This window comes from Mus caroli, unplaced genomic scaffold (assembly GCF_978045245.1).
Source record: "Mus caroli unplaced genomic scaffold, Mus_caroli_1 scaffold_5, whole genome shotgun sequence".
In the NCBI taxonomy this organism is placed as follows: Eukaryota; Metazoa; Chordata; class Mammalia; order Rodentia; family Muridae; genus Mus; species Mus caroli.
Window position 1 is genome coordinate 61,087,765 of NW_028227260.1, and position 20,170 is coordinate 61,107,934.

The window sequence follows — 20,170 nt, forward strand, 5'->3', positions numbered from 1 at the left end:
TGTTTTTTTGTAGAGGACCTTTAAAATCTGTCTCAATCACCTGTGTGCCCATCTGGGGAGTTAATACGAGTCTGGTGGTGGAATGGAGGTCCAATTCTGCTGAACCTTCAGTGGCTCTCCGCGGTTGTGGGGATGTCTCAATGTTGGCCAGGTCTCCTCTTCCCCCTGGAAATTGTCCACTGCCCCATATATTTGCGGGCCCTGGAAGCGAGGGCCCTGCTGCCCATTTTTTGACCACACATTTTCATTTCCAGGAGTAAGAGGCTAGCCATAGATGTTTCTGACTGATCTGCATTCACTAACCCAGTGGTTCCCTTTCCTACTCTTTGGACACAAAGGGACTCCAGGGGGGCGAGTCCTGCTTCCCCTGGAGCCACTTCCTTTTTCAGGACAATTCTTCCTCAAGTGTCCCTGCTTGCCACACCTAAAGCAAGCTCCGAGAGGCACATCCCTCTTTCTCCTTTGCAACTGCATGACAGCTGCAGCAAGACCAGCATTGGTCAATGGCCCACCAAGCTCTCGGCACACCTTCATCCATGCCTTGATACCCTTGCTTTTAAAGGGCATAATGGCAATCTTACACTCTCGGGTACATTGTTCATAAACCAACTGCCTTATCAGGGGAATAGCAATATCAGGGTCACCAAAGATTCTTCCTGCTGCCTCAACCATCCTAGCTACAAAGTCTGAGAATGGCTCAGTGGGACCTTGGATGATCTTGGTTAAGTTTCCACTAACTTCCCCTCTGTTGGGCAATGATTTCCATGCCCTTATGGCAATCTGATTCACCTGCTTAAACACCTGCAGTGGATAACCTGTTTGTTGTTGTGCAAATCGACCTTGACCAATCAGCATATCCCTATCCCATGCTGGATTTCCTGCAACAGCATTAGCAGCTGCCTGTTCGTTTGCAAATTCAATAAGGAAGGCCTTCCAATCCAAATACTGCCCAGGTGAAAGGCATGCCTTCACCAAGCCTGCCCAATCAGATGGCGTCATGCAGTGTCTATTCAAGGCCTCCACCTGAGCCACAGTATAGGAAGCACTCAGGCCATATGTCCGCACGGACTCAGCCAAATTCTTAATTACCTTGAAATCCAGAGGCTCGTGATTTCTCTGCCCGGTTTGGTTGGTGAAAATAGGACATCCCAGCAAGGAGAATCTAACCTCTTTCCAGACCTCCGGACAGAAGGTCCGCCCATAACCGGCTGACGAGGAGGCATAGGGAGGGGGAGCAGAAGCTAATTCACCTTCCTCCTCTGCCTCAACTCTGTTGTCTTGTCCTTTCTGTTCACCTGATTTTACTGTGTCTTCTTTCTCATTCTTACTTCTTTTTAAGCCCTTCTCCTCTTCTGACATACTCTCTTGTTGCTCTATAAGGATTTTCTGACCTGTCTTGACTGCCTCTTGATTCAAACAGTAACAGAGTCCATATATCAGAACAAGCAAGACCAAAACTATCAGACCTACCCACAAAGGGTCAATGGGAGAAAAAAGCATAACTACACAGCGAGGATCTATTGATCACTACACTGAGGTTATCATAGTTCCTTAATTTGTCCCAAAACCCTGAACCTTAACTTGTCCCAAAGCCGGGAACATTAACTTGTCCCAAAATCGGGAACCTTATCATTACTTTGTGCCTGCTTCCTGGCACCTTTATATTCGCCTCTATTTTATCCGAGGTCCTTCCCAAACTCCTGGGGTCGTAAGTTTCACTTACCTTGAACTTACCCTGGTGACAACCACTGACTGCTGAAAGTTCTGAACTCGGTGGGGGAGTCGGTTCCCCGTACGGGCCACCAAGTGTCATGTCTGCTCTTGACCAGCAAGAACGACATGACCACCAGTCCTTCTAACAGCAGTTTATTCAGTCCTGTTTCTTCTTGTTTATGTCTACCCCCACCCCACCCCTGGGCCTCTCACTCTTAAATACTCTCAGTTCTCATCCACGCACAGCAGGCCACGCCACCTCACCAGGCACACAGCTTCAGCTAATCAGGGCAGCAGGGGCATATCTCCATCAAAATGGATTTACTGGTATCCTGGTACACCTGCGCAGCTCTCAAGATGTTTGTGGTTTATATGAGGAAGTCAGGTGCAAGTCATACTTAGCTGCAGTCCCTGGCGCCTTTGGGACTGCGCCACACCCGCTCCCCACAGAAGTAGCCATGTTTGAAAGTGATGTCTAATTGAGGGGTAGACAAAGTGATGAAACAGAGAAACATTTGACAGAATGAGTCAGAGATAGGATATGCACAATTCTCACTAGAACAGACAGAAAAGAGAGGCTACTCAAGAGCAATGCAAAGTCAGGTGTAGTTTAGTGAGAGCAATTTATTTGAGTTCAGGCAATGCAGTCAGTTCAGTTGAGTTTGGTTGAGTTCAATTAAGAGGCAGTTTTTACTGGGACACTTTTACACAGGCAGGTTGCAGATAGAACAAGCTATGCACAGATGGAAAGCTGAGTTGAACTAGCCAGCAGGAATTCAGAAAGAACTAGAAAGGGTGAGCGTAAGCCTCCAAGATGACAATCACATTTGGCAAAATAAAAATTACATTTACGACACTGATAAATAATTTTACATTGCAAAGCAATTTTAAACCATATAACTTTGGTATGTATATAATAAAGACTCAATATAGGCTTTTACTATTACGACTATGAGTCTGGTACTGTGAAAAATACAGAGACATGTCAACTGATCCCCTGATTTAAAAGCTAAAATTTTAGTTAAAAGAGTAGTACTTAGTATAAAAATAAAAGAAATATTTCTGTAATTAATGAATACAACACAGCAATAAAATATGTAAGTATGTATTATGTGATGCCAATTTAGCAGATATATTACTTTATAATAATAATTGAAGACTAGTAAAATAAATGAAATTTGGGTTATTTAAGTGGAAAAAGGTACAGAGCATACTAACTGGTAATAATAATAATGATAATTGAAACAAAGTTGCTATCTCCCTTAGTATTGTGGTGATCTGAATGAGAAAGTTTCTTATGGACCATAAATTTGAATATTTTTGGTTCTTAGTTGGTGGAATATTTAGCAAGAATTAGGAGGTATATCTTTGTTGGATGAGGTGTGTCACTATGGATGGGCTTTGTAGTTCTGATATAAGCTCTTTCACCTACTGCCTCAGCATAATGCCTGCCTGCTTGCTGCAGTACAGCTTGCCATAATATTCATGGAAAACAACCCTCTGAAATTACAGGCAAGCACCTTTAAATGTTTCCTTTTTTATGTTCCCTTAGTCGTAATGTCTCTTCACAGCTATAGAATAATAACTAAGACAGGAGCTAGTGCCAGGAACTATAATACAGTATTATTGTTTGCGAAAAATATGAAGTATTTGGGGAGGTTGGATTAGAAAAGCAGTTAAACATTGTAAGTGTAGGTTTTTTAAAAAATATTTATATTAGGTATTTTCCTCATTTACATTTCCAATGCTATCCCAAAAGTCCCCCATACCCTCCCCCCACTCCCCTACCCACCCACTCCCACTTTTTGGCCCTGGCGTTCCCCTGCACTGGGGCATATAAAGTTTGCAAGTCCAATGGGCCTCTCTTTCCATTGATAGCAGACTAGGCCATCTTTTGATGCATATGCAGTCAAGAGCTCCGGGGTACTGGTTAGTTCATAATGTTGTTCCACCTATAGGGTTGCAGATCCCTTTAGCTCCTTGGGTACTTTCTCTAGTTCCTCTCAGGGCATCCTAGTAAGAGCATGGAAGCTGGTGTCATTGAGAGCAAGGCATACTGTGGAGACCCAGATCATGAGGTTTAAGAGAGAAACAATATTAGCAATTCAGCTAGTAACTATTCTTGCAAAATTTTGGTAAATAATATAGCTGCTTTCAACCCTTGTCCCTCCCTCCCCACCCCAAAATCTGTTGGATGCTAAAGAGTCTTTGGATTAATACTATTTGCAGAGAAAATGTCAAGATAGTGTAGTATTGGCTATACCATGTGGTTACTGGTGATCATTCTTAGACAGATATATGACTGAAAAGAGAAAGCTGGACAAAAAGAAATACAAAGTGCACAGTTCAAGCAAAAAAGGAATACCAGGAAATTCAATGTTTGAGCTAAGTCCTATGCTAAAGAAAATGAGAAGCTTAAATAAATGCCTACTAGAAAATGGAATAAAAAGAGTGTTGACCTCAGGACAAGACCATCACCCAGATATGCTTAGAACTTGTGAAAAGGAATCAACAAAATGCTATGCAACAAAGAAAGCAACAACCAATCAAAGCTTATGTAAACAAACTTTAAGGAGCAGGCCAGGTTCCAGCACATGGTTCTAGATTTATAAAAGAGGATATAGGAGTAAACAAACTGGGAAATCCTTTTCTGCAGTTAAGGGGAGCAATTAAGCTAGGCATATGCTGTGTAGTCTCTGCTTGGAGGCCCAGAGAGGTCATTTCATGAAAGTCTGAAAATGAAGCCTGAATTGCATTGCAAACCTGAAGATGCTGAAGATGCAAGAGTTGTGGGATACTTGCCAAGTAGAGTTGAAGAAAGGGTATGGATCCAGCCCAAGAGTGAGATGTGTATGACTTGAAGTCAACAAAGCTTAAAGAAATGGGGATCTGAAGAGCCCTTTGACATCTGACATTCAGATGCAGGAATTGGAGCTTTCCCTGATAGATTTTGGTCTTGTTTTCTTTCAGTGTCTCCTCACTATGCCTCCTTTCCTCCTCTTTGGAGTGGTACTGTATATTTTGTGACATCATATGTTAGAAGTATCTAATATGTTTTTTTATTTTACAGGAGATTAAGATATTGCCTCGAGTTTACCCCCCAAAATTAAATTTTGGACTGTCAAACAATATTGAGATTATAAAAGACTATAGGAACTTTCAAAATTTTACTGCATGTATTTTGCATTATGCTATGGGTACAGCTTATGGAGACAGGGAGTAGAACATGGTGGTTTTTAATGAGAATGGTCCCCATAGGCTCATATACTTGAACTCTTGGTTACCAGTTGGTGGACTGTTTAGGAAGGATTAGGAAGTATGGGCTTGTTCGAAGAGCCTATCTGATACCCACTCCCTGCTATGTTGGTCATGTACTAACCTTCTGAAATTCTATGTATTACCTTAATTAAATGTTTTCTTTTGTAAGTTGCCTTTCTCATGACATCTTTTCACAGCAATAGAACAGCAACAGAGACTTTTTCACTATGCTAAAGCACCATAACTAAGTCGACCTTTAATAGAAAACATATTCTACTATATTCATAGGTAAACACATTATTCAACCATCATCGGAGAAGCATCCTCCTGTACAAGATGGGGAAAAATACAGAGACCCACAGCCAGACAATATGCAGAGAGTAAAACCTTGTTATACACAGCTCTAAATATGGTTCTCTATCAAATTTCTTACAACAGTTCTCAGGGAACCCCATAGAAGAGGAAGAAGAGTCAGAGAGCATGGAGAAAAAACACCAGGCAAATAATTCCCTCTAAATCAACTGAACAAAATTCAAATGAACTCACTGAGACTGAAACAGTATGAATATGGCCTGCATGGGTCTGCACCAGGTCCTGTACATATGTATTATAGCTTTAAGTTTAGTAATGCTATGGGACATCTGAATGTGTAAATGAGTAGATCTCTAATTCTCGTGCCTTCCCTTGCCTTCTGTTAGTTTGCCTGGTTCAACTTTGATTTGATGGTTTTTGTTTTATCTTGCAGTTAATTTTGTTGTATTTTATTATATCTCTTTTTATGTTCTTTTTTTTATTGGGTATTTATTTCGTTTACATTTCCAATGCTATCCCAAAAGTCCCCCACACGCTCCCCACCACTCCCCCACCCACCCACTCCCACTTCTTGTCCCTGTCGTTCCCCTGTACTGAGGCATATAAAGTTTGCACTACCAATGGCCTCTCTTTCCACTGAAGTCTATTCTTTTTTAAAGAGAGAAAGAAAGGGAATGGATATAGACAGAAAGGGAGTGGGAGATGTGGTAGAACTGGAAAGAGTAGGAGAAACTGTAATCAGTGTATATTATACAAGGAAAGAATATATTTTTAATAAAAAATAAAACATGCTTTTAATTGGGCTTATAATTCCAAAGGATTAGAGTCCATGACAGTGGAGCAAACACATGGCAGCATTAATGGCTAAGAACTTACATCTTACAAACTGAAAACAAGAGGCAAAAAGTATAGTGGAAATTACAGGAGGCTTTTGAAACCTCAAAGACTGTTCCCAGTGACACACTCCCTCCAGTGAGGCTATGCCTCCTAATCCTTCTCAAACAGCAATCAAGTAGGGTCCAAATATTCAAATACACAGACTTATGGAGGATATTTCATTCAAACCACTACAGTATCAATATTATTATTCAATCATCATAGTCTGTCTGCATTTTCAGGAAAATAACTTAGGCAAGCCAAAAGTAAAATCCTGTATTTATAGTGGAATGATATCAATTTTAACATTAAATTAAGTTACACTTAAATAATAATCTAAGCTATTGTTTATGTTTTTCTTGTGCTGGTTAAGTTGTTCAAATACATTTTTGTTTTAAATTTTTCTGTTCATTTGTGATAAAGAAATTGACTTAATTTTAAAAGTCTATTTAAAATGTAATTGTAACTATATTATAGTTTGCTTATTTTAGTTTTAGTTTGAATAATAATCATTCTCAGATTTCTGTATCATCACTTAATATTATTAATGGCAAGTTTCTGAAAAATACCACGTATGCTTAGCGATTGGTATAAACTGCCAAAGGTCAAAGGAAATTATTGAAGAAGTAATAATTCTATCACTCAAAAGTTACCCAACGTAATCACCTCGGATATGATACTTTACCTTTTCATACTTTCATGGAATTTAAGCAAAATTGTCCTATATTTAGGACAATTAAATACTTTTCTGAATTATTTGAAAAATACATACAATGTATTTTTATCATGCACCCCCTAAACTTCTCCTTTATCTACCCTCTATACTTTCATCTCCTTACCCATCCAAGTTTACATTTTCTTCTCCCCACCACTTGAGTCCAGCTTCTGTTGCTCAACTACTTTGGGGAATGAGGCCTGTCCTGGAGTTTGGTTTATCTACTAAGTGTTATGTCATTAATGGAGCTTACTCTCCATCTCCTATCTGCTATCACATACTAAGAGTTCCTCAAGTAGTTGTATTATTCCATCATCACCCCATTATCTCCATGCTGGGATTTTGTCTGCTTTGAGCTTATTCAAGCCTCATGCATGCTCTCACAATCACTGTGAATTCTTATGTGCGACTTCCCTGTGTGATCAGGAAGCACTGTTAACCTCACAATCATCTACCACTTCTATCTCTTATAACTCTTCTGCCTCTATTTCTATAAATATCTCCAAGCCTTTGTATGTACGTCTGTGTGCATGCATACATGCGAATGTGTGATATGTGATAGGTACATCTTATGTAGAGTTGATCATGCCATAGTTTTTATTCTCTAATTGTTGACTGGTTGAAGGTCTCTGTGTTAGTCACCGTCTACTAAAAGGAAGCTTTTTTGATGAAGGCCAAGAGGTGTACTGTTTTATGAGAATAGCAATAAGTCACTATGAGTCATTTTAATACTATATCCATTTAGTAGAGTACCTAGTTCTCCCATAAGGTCTATAACCTATCTAGCCACTACATGTTCTTTGTCTTTTTAACAGTTCCAGGAAAGGATTCCAGTTCAGGAAGTGAACATGAAGTCCAATTAGATTTTTTAGTTTACTCCCAAAGTGTTTGTACCACTGTTTCATTAGTGGCCATAGCTTGTCAGACATACCTAGGTGATACTGAAGAGTCTTTGTCATCTGGTAGTATGCGAAGCACATGTGGCACTCTAAAAGCTTGACAATAGGCAGAAAGGACTCAAGTAATTGCCAGGTTGGTATATCTATGTTTTGTGAGTCTAGTAGGCTGTGTCTATAGCAGAAGGTATTTACTGTCAAATTGTAGAAGGTTGCCAAATACTAAGAATGTTTTGTCGTACTTCAGGGGGTCTATGGGATTCCACTTAAAACTGCCCTTTATAAAAACTAAAATAAAACCAAATATTTATTCTTCGAGTCTATATGGTTGGTTTTATTTGATTTCTTATTTCCAGTAATGGCTGTTCCTTTAATGCAATAAAAATTACATAGAAAACAGATAATTTAGTATAGTGTATACATTATCTCTGTTGGTGTCTATATTTATGTTGGCAGAGACTCACTGTAAAGTCATCAAGAGAAATATTTGTATGTATTGTGTAGATACAAATTGGTTCCAGTTATCAAAATTATCAATCATCCTTCATGTTTAAAGTTCTTATAAGCCAAATTTGTTTAGAAATATTTGACATATTTCACATTAGTTTGTTTAAACATGTGTCTGATAACTGAATCTTTTCAAAGTTAAGTACTTCTTGATACAATGAGAACAACAAACATATGAGGCTGTTACTCCTTTCATAAACTTTTATTCTCATATATCATGTTTCCTAATTTATTTGGTGTTAAAATTCCCACGTAAGGGTCACCAATACAGACAGTAAACAAGCAAGAGGAAGAGGAGGAGGAGGAGGAGGAGGAGAAGGAGGAGGAGGAGAAAGAGAGAGAAAGAGAGAACAAGAAGTAAAACATGTTACTCTGAAATAAAACACAGGGAAATAAGAACCTTTACAAAATAGATAATATTTCACTCCATGGACTGCTTTTGCAATAATACAGTGGTAAAGCTGGTCATTTCATGTCCTGTCTCCCTCGAGACATCATAATATGATGAAGTGAATTCACACTTCACTCACATAGTAATAGCAGGGAATGTCTGCTCTTCCCTGTATGATAGGATGCTGTTTTATTTCCATTGCTTGGTGGTATTGATAGGTGAAAACAAGGACTTGATTTTCCCTGGCTGTCTAAAGGAAGTAGGCTTCACTCACAATCTCTCTGTAAACTAATGCTGTCAAGACAGAAAAGACGGCTTATCCTTCATCCACCACAGGATGGCAGCAGTTAGCACTCTAATTCCCTTACCAGGGTAGTTCTAGTGGGGTTCAGAAAGGAACTGAGCCTCTCTAACAGGGGTTATCAAGCTTTAGACAGTGAACACTTTAGGGGTGGCTGTCAAAAGACCCTTCAGAGGGGTTACCTAAGACCATCGGAAAACAGATATTTACATTACAATTCATAACAGTAGCAAATTTATAGTTATGAAGTATCAGTGAAATAATTTTATGGTTGGGGGTCACCACATAATAAGGAACTGTGTTAAAGTGTCACATTATTAGGAAGGTTGAAAACCACTGCTCTATGTGAATCCACCTTCAGCAAGTATTGTGAGGAAGGTTAATTGGTACTCTGCTTCTTCACTGTCTTCAATCTAAGTATGACAAGAGAGAGAATTCTCCATGCAATGTGGATTTTACAAAATGATAAGAGGCTTGATTAGTTGGCCCTCTGCTCCATTTTCTCTAACATTCCTCACTACCTTTAAGTCATCATTACCCAGTTAGGATCTACGCCTCCTCCCTTACAATATCAATTAAATAGAACCAATATTTAACACATTGTTTTACTACTTTAGACTTGGGTGTAGGCAGGGAGAATGAGCTTGCAAATCACTAGTCTTCAATGAAATCATGTTGAGCAAGCACTACAAGTTTCATAGAATGCTGTCACTTGAGTTTAATGGACAAAAATTTCTGCCCTTTCTCTTTAGATTCCTTTGAAATACCTAAACAAAAGGAGCCCCTGATAGAAAACATTGAGTAAGTTACATCCTCACAACAATATTAACAAAATACCCAAAGTATGGTAAAAATATTCATATAGTTAAGAGCTCAAACAGTCAAAAATTAACAACACCAAAGAGTCATTAGATAATAAGAAAGTTTGGGAATGCATGATTTTAACTTATTTATTATAACAATATAAGAACACAAAAGAATGATTAAATAAATAAGATAAGATAAATAAAGAACGATTTAAAATAAATGAAAAATAGATGTCTGTAAAGAAAAAAGAAAATATTTGAAGAAGTTAAAGGGAAACAAAAAATTAACTTGAAGAAAAATATTAACAATTGTGAAGTGTCAGGTTGGGAAACTTGTAATAAATGAACAATACCAATTTTTCTTACATGAATGGCACAATTAATATATTGACTATAATGGTTGTTATGAAATGTTCCAGAATTTTTATAAAACACATAAATGTATACAAATATATATGTGCATGTAAATGAGAAAATATAAAACTGATAAATTATGAAAAAGGATAGTACGTTTTATCATTATCAATTTTCTGGTTTTTATTGTATCATACTTATACATTGACATTATGTAAGGATATTTAGTGTATTGAGGACTAAATTATTGTTTTCTTCAAAAAATCATATGCTTAAGTCTTTATTCCTAATGTTGTAGGATGGGGTTAACGTCTTTATCTCCCATGTAAAGACGCAGCAAAAGTACATCCTCCTGTGAGGCAGAATCAGAGCTTTTTCTAGGAACTGAATCTTGTGGCACCTTAATCTTGAATGTATACATTTCTATCACAATTTGCCATAGCATCCCAAGTCAAGCAAGACATAGGCCTCTATGTACTTGCTCTGAGACTACATTAGGACTCTACATTTACTTCAAACAATAACAGTTTAATAAGTCCTTGCCCCAATAATTGTTCTCTTCATAAAGTCATTTGGGTTGTACTTATTATATGTTGTTTTAAATTTTATTAACAGCCTTCAAAATTGGTGATGGTAAGTGTCTATATTACAGTTATAGAAATATATATCTCCGTTTTTTTGGATTCTGAATATTTGTAACTATTGAAATAAATTAAGGCAGAATAGAGTATGTTAAAGAAAAAATGAATAAAAGGAACGAAGAGCAGAAGGCAGGTGAGTGGAAGTTTCACAATTTATGATTCCATCTGACCATTCCAGTTTTCTACATATTTTAAGAAGGCAGCAGGGAGGATGTGAAAGAAAGTTAAACTTCCTATCCACACCACTGAACACCAGACTTCTGCCTGTGAAAGGATGAGAGCTAGCCACTCCACATGATTCCAGGGTTTCTACTCTGGGGATTTCAACAGAGCTTTTTTTATGGAGTGAGATTTCTACACCAAAGTACCTCTTAACTTCTTATTGTTTAGAAATTAACCTATCCACACTTTGTCTCTGTAACTCCTCCTGTGGGTATTTTGTTCCCCCTTCTAAAAAGTACCGAAGTATTCACACTTTGGTCTTCCTTCTTCTTGAGCTTCATGTGTCACCAAACGCAGACATTATTGTGGATGTCAACAAGTGCTTGCTGACAGGATCCTGATGTAGCTATCTCCTGAGAGACTCTGCCAGTGCCTGACAAATACAGAAGTGGATGCTGACAGCCATCCATTGGACTGAACACAGGGTTCCCAATGAAGAAGCTAGAGAAAGGACACAAGGAGCTGAAGGGGTTTGCAACCCCATAGGAAGAACAACAATATCAACCAACCAGACACCCCAGGGCTTCCAGGGACTAAACCAACAATCAAAGAAAACGCATGGTCGAACTCATGTCTCTAACTGCATATGTAGCAGAGGATGGCCTAGTCTTTCATCAACGGGAGGAGAGACCTTGGTCCTGTGAAGGTTCTATGCCCTAGTGTAGGGAATTCCAGGGCCCGGAAGCAGAAATGCATGCGTTGGTGAGGAGGGGTAGGGTGAGGGGATAGGGGTTTTTCAGAGGGGAAACCAGGAAAAGGGATAACATTTAAAATGGAATAAAGATAATATCTAATAAAAAAGAAAAAAATTAACTTTTGATATAAAACTTTCTGGAAAATTATATTTCTACAGTTAGTTCATACAAAGAATGGTCATTTTGAAAGAACAAAGAAAAGTATGTGTAGTGAAGCATCAATATGAGATGAGTAGGTCAGGAAGATCAGTTCCTCACAGTCTTGCCAACACTGAATATGTTACTTCTGAGTTAATGTAACTTGTAATTTTAACACTAACAAATGGAGTTGTAAATTATTTTGCATCCATTTGCAAGATTATTTAATAAACTTTAGTCTTTTTTTCTGTGAATATCTTATCTATTTCTTTGCACATGTTTTCCCATTTTCATATTTTATTACTTAGTCAGATTCTGTAATGGTGGCTATTCTTTAAAACATATGTATGGGCCATTTGCCCTGTATTTATCTAGAACACTGCTCCATTTGGTGGTTTGAATAATAAAATTGTCCTGTTTACATAGAGCTTATATTCTGATGAAAGATAAATATTCATACACTCTATCGTAAATATATAAAATATTTACTATTTAACATGTTAAATGCTGTGAACAATGTAAAACAAAAAAAGCAGATAATTGTTTTCAGAGTGAAGGTGTATGATAATTCGAGTATAGTATTCTGGGGAAACATTAAGAAACTAACACTTGAAGATGAAAAAGGAGCAAGCCATGATTTTATCTGTGGACAAGGACTTCAAAATAGAAGGAGAAATTTTTAGGTTTCTTTTATTTTCATATTTGAGGATTTTATACATGCATAGAATGAAATATGATCATGTAAATTCTTCATTTTCCCCTTCCAACTACTCTAATGTCTCCAACACCTCTCATCCTAACCTCATTTTCTTTTTCTTTTTTGACATTCCATAAATCCAAATAGTGCTACCCATATTGACATGAATGTGCAGCCATCCACTAGAGCATGGGATCTACAGTAGCCATACACTCAAAGGAGAATCATTATCTCTACTCTAACACATATCAAGTTCCAATAACTCCTTACTAGAAAACCTTACTGGCCTTTATAGAAAATTGAGCGAACTTGATCTTGACCACGACTTATAAAGATAACCACAGCTATGTGATATCCAGAAGATACCATTTCATGGCACTTCTCCTCATCCTCCAGCTTTACATTGTTTTTGCACCCTGTCTGTGACATTCCATGGGGTTGAGGGGGTTATTATCGAATGTGGGGGCTGTCGATGTCTCATTTAGAGCTAAGCACTTGGTCATTTATTTACTTTCAGCTCGTTGTCCAGTTCTGCATCTCCACATTGACCCCTATCTACTGCAAAACAAAGCTTCTCTGATCTACTTTGAGAATAGCCCAGGTCTACAGGCACAAACAGAAATATTTAGAAAATAATTTGACAACATGAACAGTTAGCATAGTCTATCTTAGGGCATATGACATCTATGCATGTGAATGCATGGGGAAAATCATTGTCATAGTACCAGATATGAAATTACCTCCTGTATAACAAGCCTCAAATTTGGTCAGAAATGTGTCATTCCAAAACAATTATGCTACTATTGTACTAATGGGTACATATAACTAGCAGTTTTCAAAGATTAGAAATGGGTTATATCTACTATAATTTAGACGAGCAAGTGTGTACAAAAAGAAGTAGGAGTACTTGAGATAGCAATCCATAGGACAGGTTTGGGACATGATTTAATTTTTTTTGAATTTTAGAGAGAAAGTTATTATAGATTCATGCATAGGAGCTTAAGAAAGAGAAAGTCATGCCGTTTAATTAAGCTGGCATTCAAGTTAGCCACGTGGTGGACAAATACCCATGTGGTGAGGAAGAGTGATTTGAGAGAAAGAAAACCTGAAAGAGTCCAAAGTACCAGAGGAAGTGTATCTGTGCCTTAGCCAGCATATGAAAGAGAAGAAAAGGGAAGTTATGCCTTTCTGAAACGGGACTCAATAAAACATCCAAGCTGCTTGTAGGAATTAACTCTTAATAGAGGAGACTGCATGTCTCCTCCTAGAAGTAGGATCCATACTTTAACATTTCCTCTTCTGAAGAGCTAAGTCTAAAATCATTCAGTATAGGGCTGAATGCCTGCCCTGAGCTGCCTGTCCAGTTTTGACTCCATGTTCTCTTCATTTTCCCTCTTAAAAGAGGTAAGCCTGCCTTTTAGGGAGTTATAAAGATAACATAGTTGTGTATCTTTCTGCTTGGTGGAGTCATCAGATTTAGCACTTGGGGTACTCCTCAGTAGGCCTATTTTAGAGACCCAAAAGTGCATTGATAGTTCTATTTGTGCAACTGTCAGGTGTAGGGAGGAAAGGAAGTCCTTGATTAAATATGGATAGAAGAATGGAGATGAGTTCAGGCAAGTGATATTAGCATTACAAGCCCCAGTCAGTAAACTAGAAAAGCCAAATCAGAGGGAAATTTAAAGCATCCAAATCGAAGCCCATCAAAATCCCTCTATAGACTCTATAGGTTTCTCCTTGGAGATTTCCTTTTTTCTTTCTTTGTTTGGGGTTTTTGTTTGTTTCTCTTATTTTGCTTTTTCTCCAAAGCTTAACCTGAGAGTTATGAACCAAGGGTCTGTTTTCAGTGACTTTGATAGCTGCTTGAGAAACTAGAATCACATGACTACTACAAAAAGAAATAGAGAAGAGATTTAACCACACTAGGAAATTACATTATATCACTAGTGGGTCTGACTTTGTTAGCTGCAGATCCCATATAGGTATTGAAATGTTGAAATTGAACCAAGATTATTGACTGAATTTTAGTTATGTGTACTTTTTATGATTCCATCTCATTATATTTTCATTCCTAATATCCAGAGACATAGTAATCTTAACAAATAATTATGCCATTTAATTAGAAGAAAGTTGAATCTAGATTACACACATAGCATGCCATACCAAACTTCTATTACCTGTGAACACAAGACAGTCAAAAATTGTGTGTGTTTTGTATAGTACTGAGCATTATCTACCATATCTGTGCTTTTGGGTTGCATGTAGGTAAGTAACAGACAGAATCAACAGAAAAATAGCAACACTACAAAATAGATACTTATATTTCTAGCAGAAATTACTAAGGAAACCCAGTTAACACTGTGATGATGGAGTTACTATCTGAAAGATTTTTTTTTTATTTTTAATTTTTGTAAACAGCAAGTTCTTTCTGTCTTCTATGTGCTTGAGCATCCTAATGAGCATTCCTAAAGATCTTGACTCTTGAGCTAGTCATTGTTCTTACTTTTCCTTCTCATAGAGTCAGGGGGCCAGTCTAACTCAGGACAGTGGATTTTGGAAAACACTTTGAGACAAACGTGCTTAACTCTGAAATAGTAAGGCCAAATCTCATACATTTCTAAAACCAGCTTCTCAGTGAGTTCAAATTATAAGTGACACTTTACCAATATTATACACACACAAAAGACATTTCCCTTTGTGAAAATGATCCAAAGCAGTTGATCATATAACCTGGGTGTATCTGTCCACATATGACTTTATTATTTGTTTTGCCATGCATTGGGAATGGGGATTGATAACAGAAAGAAAAAATTTTCTTTTAGAGTGTTATCAGTGACTTAACATTCATTTTGAAGGGTTTCTCTCTGCATACCTCTAATCTTTATAAGGTCAACTGAATTTCATGTTAGGTGCAGGTGAAGACATGCTCTTCTATTATCTTGTTCCCTCTTTGCTATAAGCACCACGGACACACACATTTTTATTAGGTATTTTCCTCATTTACATTTCCAATGCTATCCCAAAAGTCCCCCATACCCTTCCACCCCACCCCACTACCCACCCACTCCCACTTCTTGGCCCTGGCATTCCCCTGTATTGAGGTACATAAAGTTTGCACGACCAATGGGCCTCTCTTGCCACTGATGGCCGACTAGGCCATCTTCTGATACATATGCAGCTAGAGACACGAGCTCCGGGGGTACTGGTTAGTTCATATTGTTGTTCCACCTACAGGGTTGCAGATCTCTTTAGCTCCTTGTGTACTTTCTCTAGCTCCTCCATTGGGGGCTCTGTGATCCATCCAATAGCTGACTGTGAGCATCCACTTCTGTGTTTGCTAGGCCCCGGTATAGTCTCACAAGAGACAGCTATATCAGGGTCCTTTCAGCAAAATCTTGCTTGTGTATGCAATGGTGTCAGCGTTTGGAGGCTGATTATGGGATGGATCCCCGGATGTGGCAGTCTCTATTTTACTCCAGTGTCAGATGCTCTACCATTAAGTGACATGTTCCTTATTGTCTTTTATTCTGAATATTCAATGAGTTACTATTGACCTCAAACCAAAATCACAGTAGTTAAGGGTCTATTAGACTCATCACATTGTGGACTTAGGATACCATTTATCTTATCCCCCTGCTTATTTATGGCTTTATTTATGAGGTCACTCATCTCTTTCTAGTTTAATAATGCTCTTTTTTTGGTACCCACGCCCTTTAAGGTATTTTTTGATTTACTTATACTCTGAGTAGCTGGTAGTTGTGCTCACTGAAGGAGAGAAGGCACAAATTTATATCATTAAACACCACACTTGTCAATTCTCATTAAGATGTATTTCCTTTTGGTCTAAACTACTTATTATAAGTTACACAATTTTTAATAGTGAAAAATAAGTGAGCAAGCTTTTAAATTAGTTCATTTTGTATACTACTCTATGTTAATATTTTCTTACCTTAGTATAATTTTACACTTGTGATTTAAATGAAAATATAAGTTTTATGCCATCCTTACTGATTTTAGAGATGATTTTGATACACTCTCAGATTTTTACCCAAGTTATAATAGTTTGAGTAGTCTGCTGAGGAAGTAGACTCTTAAAATGTCTTAAATTATACTTAACAAATTACTATGATGAGTTTTATACTTTGGATTGAAAATCATGTTCCATAAACAATAATCTATGGAATTCTGTTTGCAAAACTACTGATAACTTTCTATTGCTTTAGCAGCCTAGTATATTTTTGTGAAAGTTTCAGCAAGAGTAGAGGATATGAATTCTAGTTCAGCACTGCTTTTAACTTGGTTCATATGCTTTACTTAACACTTACATCCATAGTCACAGAGAACACAAAAATACCTCTCCTCTTTGAATACCTATTATATTGCCCAATCTATAAAATGTGTTTATAATTTTAAAATATCATTCCAATGTTTTTATTTTGAACATCATACTTGGCTAGTCAACCCTTGCCTAAATGGTTGGCATTAAGGATATCAGTGAGTGAAAGTATAGACTACACATTCTTGCTGCTTCAGCAATATATAGCAGTTTAATGTAAATTAAATTAGTCAATATACATGAAAGCACTTTGTAAATTTTAAAGCACTCTCCAGGGTATATCAAACTATTTAATTAAATTTTTGACATCTGGCATCAGGTTTCAAGTGGAAATAAATCAAAGAATTTATCTTAGGAAGTTCTGTCTTAGGTCATTTGCAAAAATGTGCCAGAATTCAATGTCTGTTTTCTCGAACATTATTAAATATTTGAGCACTTTTCAATAACTTAATTACCTCTTTTAGTCATTATCTTTAGTAACCCTCAGAAGAATGTCTACACAGAAGAATTCTAGTCCTCTTCCACTTGCAAGTATGCTCAGAAATATCCAGTAAGGTATTCAGTACATATGTAAATAATGAGTAATCTAACAATAAAAGGTAAATTTACTACCTTGATGTGTTCTAAGCTATTATTAGCACCACATTAAGGTCAGTTTTCCTGTGAAATTCCAGTTGATAGTACTGTGATCTTAAAATTGACTTTAGGTTAACAAACCATGGTAGGAAAAAATCACACTGGATTGTAGTTGTTCCCTCTGTAAGCATTCTTTGGCAGTTTTTAAGAGTTATTCTCATAAGAGCAGAGTAAATAATAACAAACCCACCAACCTGACAGCCAAGATATGCCCAAAGCTGCAATAGTGCTATGTCCATCAGGGGGCAACTAACTACTCTCAGATTAGATTGAAGCCTTCTCCTTATGAGGAGGTAATTAATGCTTGGTACTATAAGCCTAGTTTTAAAATAGTATAAAGCTAGGGTATCCCCTGACCCCCTGGTTCTAGGGAGGAAATTGCTACCATTTAGCTAAATCAAGATGAGGAGGGGGATTATTTGGGTTGGGAGAGAGATGAGAGGGATTATTTGGGTTGGGAGAGAGATGAGAGGTCAGGAATAATCATAATATACATGTATAAAATCATCAAAGAAAAAATGTAGTAAGAAAAAATCTTGCCCTATTAGAAGCATATGTAAGGATCATTGTTGATAATATTATCCATGTAGTGTCCAACTTTCTTTCTACCCATGATTGGTTTGACCATGTATTAAGCAGCTATTATTACCAGGACTATTTTTGTCAATCAAGAAATTATCTTTTTTTTTCACTAAACATACATGCACTGTGCTCCTGAAGACATTCTATGTACTGTGGCCATAGATGTTAATTCTTGAAAGAATAAAATAAAATAGGTACATGCTCATTACATAAAATTCTCATAATTGTTATACAAAACAACATGATTATAATATTTCATACTATCATTGTGAAAGTGCTAAGATGAAATCAAATATAGGATCTTTGACAGTTCAAGAAAGGAACACTTCATCAAGATTGAATGATTATGGAAGAGCTCCCTGTAAAAGTGATATTTGTTCTGGGATACTCATTGTACATAGAGTGAGATGGTCAAAAGATAGGAAAATATTACAGAAAATACAACCTTTATATATAAAGCTCCCGAGGAGATAATTGGTTTAACCATCAGCAGGGGAATATGAGCATTACGAATGTTCAGAAAGAGCTTAAAGTATCATAGTGAACAACTTACGACATTGGTTACAATTTCAAAGAAAAGTAAAATTCTATTATTTTAAATTGTGCTTTTAACAGTTATTATCTGATGTACCTCTGAAAGTTACATTTTTCACTGTGCCTCAGTTTCTTTTTATGTAAATGAGAAATATACCAACGATGATCTCTTACCAGTTTAGTGAAAGTTAAGTGAGATAGTATATAGGCAAAAAAGAAAAACACTAAGAACACAATAAAAATAGCTGCTGTTGTTCTATTTTGAATAATTTTCTGGGAAATAATTCACATCTGTATGTCATCTTTTTGTTAGTTGAAATGGAGAAAGGATAGGAAGAAATGATATAAACACAGCACTCATGAAATTCTCAAAAAAAATAATAAGCCTAGATCTCAAACTTAAAGACTGTAATATTATTGTCTTTTCAACTCTTTAATTACTGCTAATATTATTTTTAGACTTATGCTGTACTGGAATAAGATCAATATAAGTTTTGCTGAATTTGAATCTACTTTAGCTCTAATTTTACGTCCATGATAACAATAAGCGAATAAGTAAATAAATAAATGGAAAAAAAGAGATGTATATACACCAAAAATTGAGGGTATGAAGTATCTATCACACAAAAATGGAGGGTAAGGAATATCTACCACTAGATATAGGATGAAGAGAATAAAAGGAAAAACTAAAACAAACAAGCCAATATAGTATATATTCAGCAGTAGAAAGTAAAGTTGTATACCATAAGATTGAAAATGAAATTACAGATGAAGTGAAATTTGGCATATGTCTAAAGGTCTGACTAGTATATCAGTAGGCAGAAATTATAAGGAAGAAAGCTGTAAGCATGAGGAATATTACTAAAAATTGCATGGAGACAAAAAAGAGCAGTGCTCATACTTCTGGAATTTTGAGTATTTCCTTTAGATTGGAACTGCATATGTCAGTGTCAGCTGAATGAGAAATTTGAAAGGCTCCTGAAAGCCAGATTTCTGAATACCTTGAATGCTACACCATGTGGTTAGGACTTCATTATGGAAGTAATGAGAATGTTTATGAATAATGTCTTGACATGCCCTATGATGTATATGGTAGTAGTAACATGTAGCAGTAGATAAATCAACCCACAAACTGTAGTATTCTAGGAGTGGTGGGTGAAAAAGATATAAACAAATAAGATAGAAGATACAAGGCAATTTGTTTGATAAATCTAGGAAGGTGATTTTTAGTGGTGATTCAGTAAAATTCTGTCTTCCATGAGTAATTGAGTAGTTTCTTAATAAACAAAGAATCAATATGGCATAGTGGTATAAAGCCTGAAGCCATTTATATTGAGTTAAAATCGTTTTGACAATGGAAAAGTTATATAAACTCCAACCTTTACTTCCATGAGCTTGAAGAACATTTATAAAAACAGCATATAGGAGAGGATATAGCTATAAATATTGTTATAATCCCTAAAAATGTTTATGATATTTTATAGCATCTAAGTTATTATTTAACATTATACATATCAAACTAGAGAGATAGCTTAGTAGGTAAAATGTTTGCTGTGCAAG

General features: G+C 36.7%; 1 protein-coding gene across 1 annotated transcript; it reads right to left on the reverse strand.

Annotated features, from left to right (window-relative positions):
- Nucleotides 1-264: 264 nt before the first annotated feature.
- Nucleotides 265-1,813, reverse strand: LOC147004608 (igE-binding protein-like). The gene is made up of 2 exons (XM_085837817.1): nucleotides 1,735-1,813; nucleotides 265-1,208 (listed from the first exon to the last, which is right to left on the reverse strand). The coding sequence occupies exons 1-2, from the start codon at nucleotides 1,811-1,813 to the stop codon at nucleotides 265-267; spliced, it is 1,023 nt and encodes a 340-aa protein (XP_085693943.1).
- Between the last annotated feature and the right edge of the window lie 18,357 nt (nucleotides 1,814-20,170).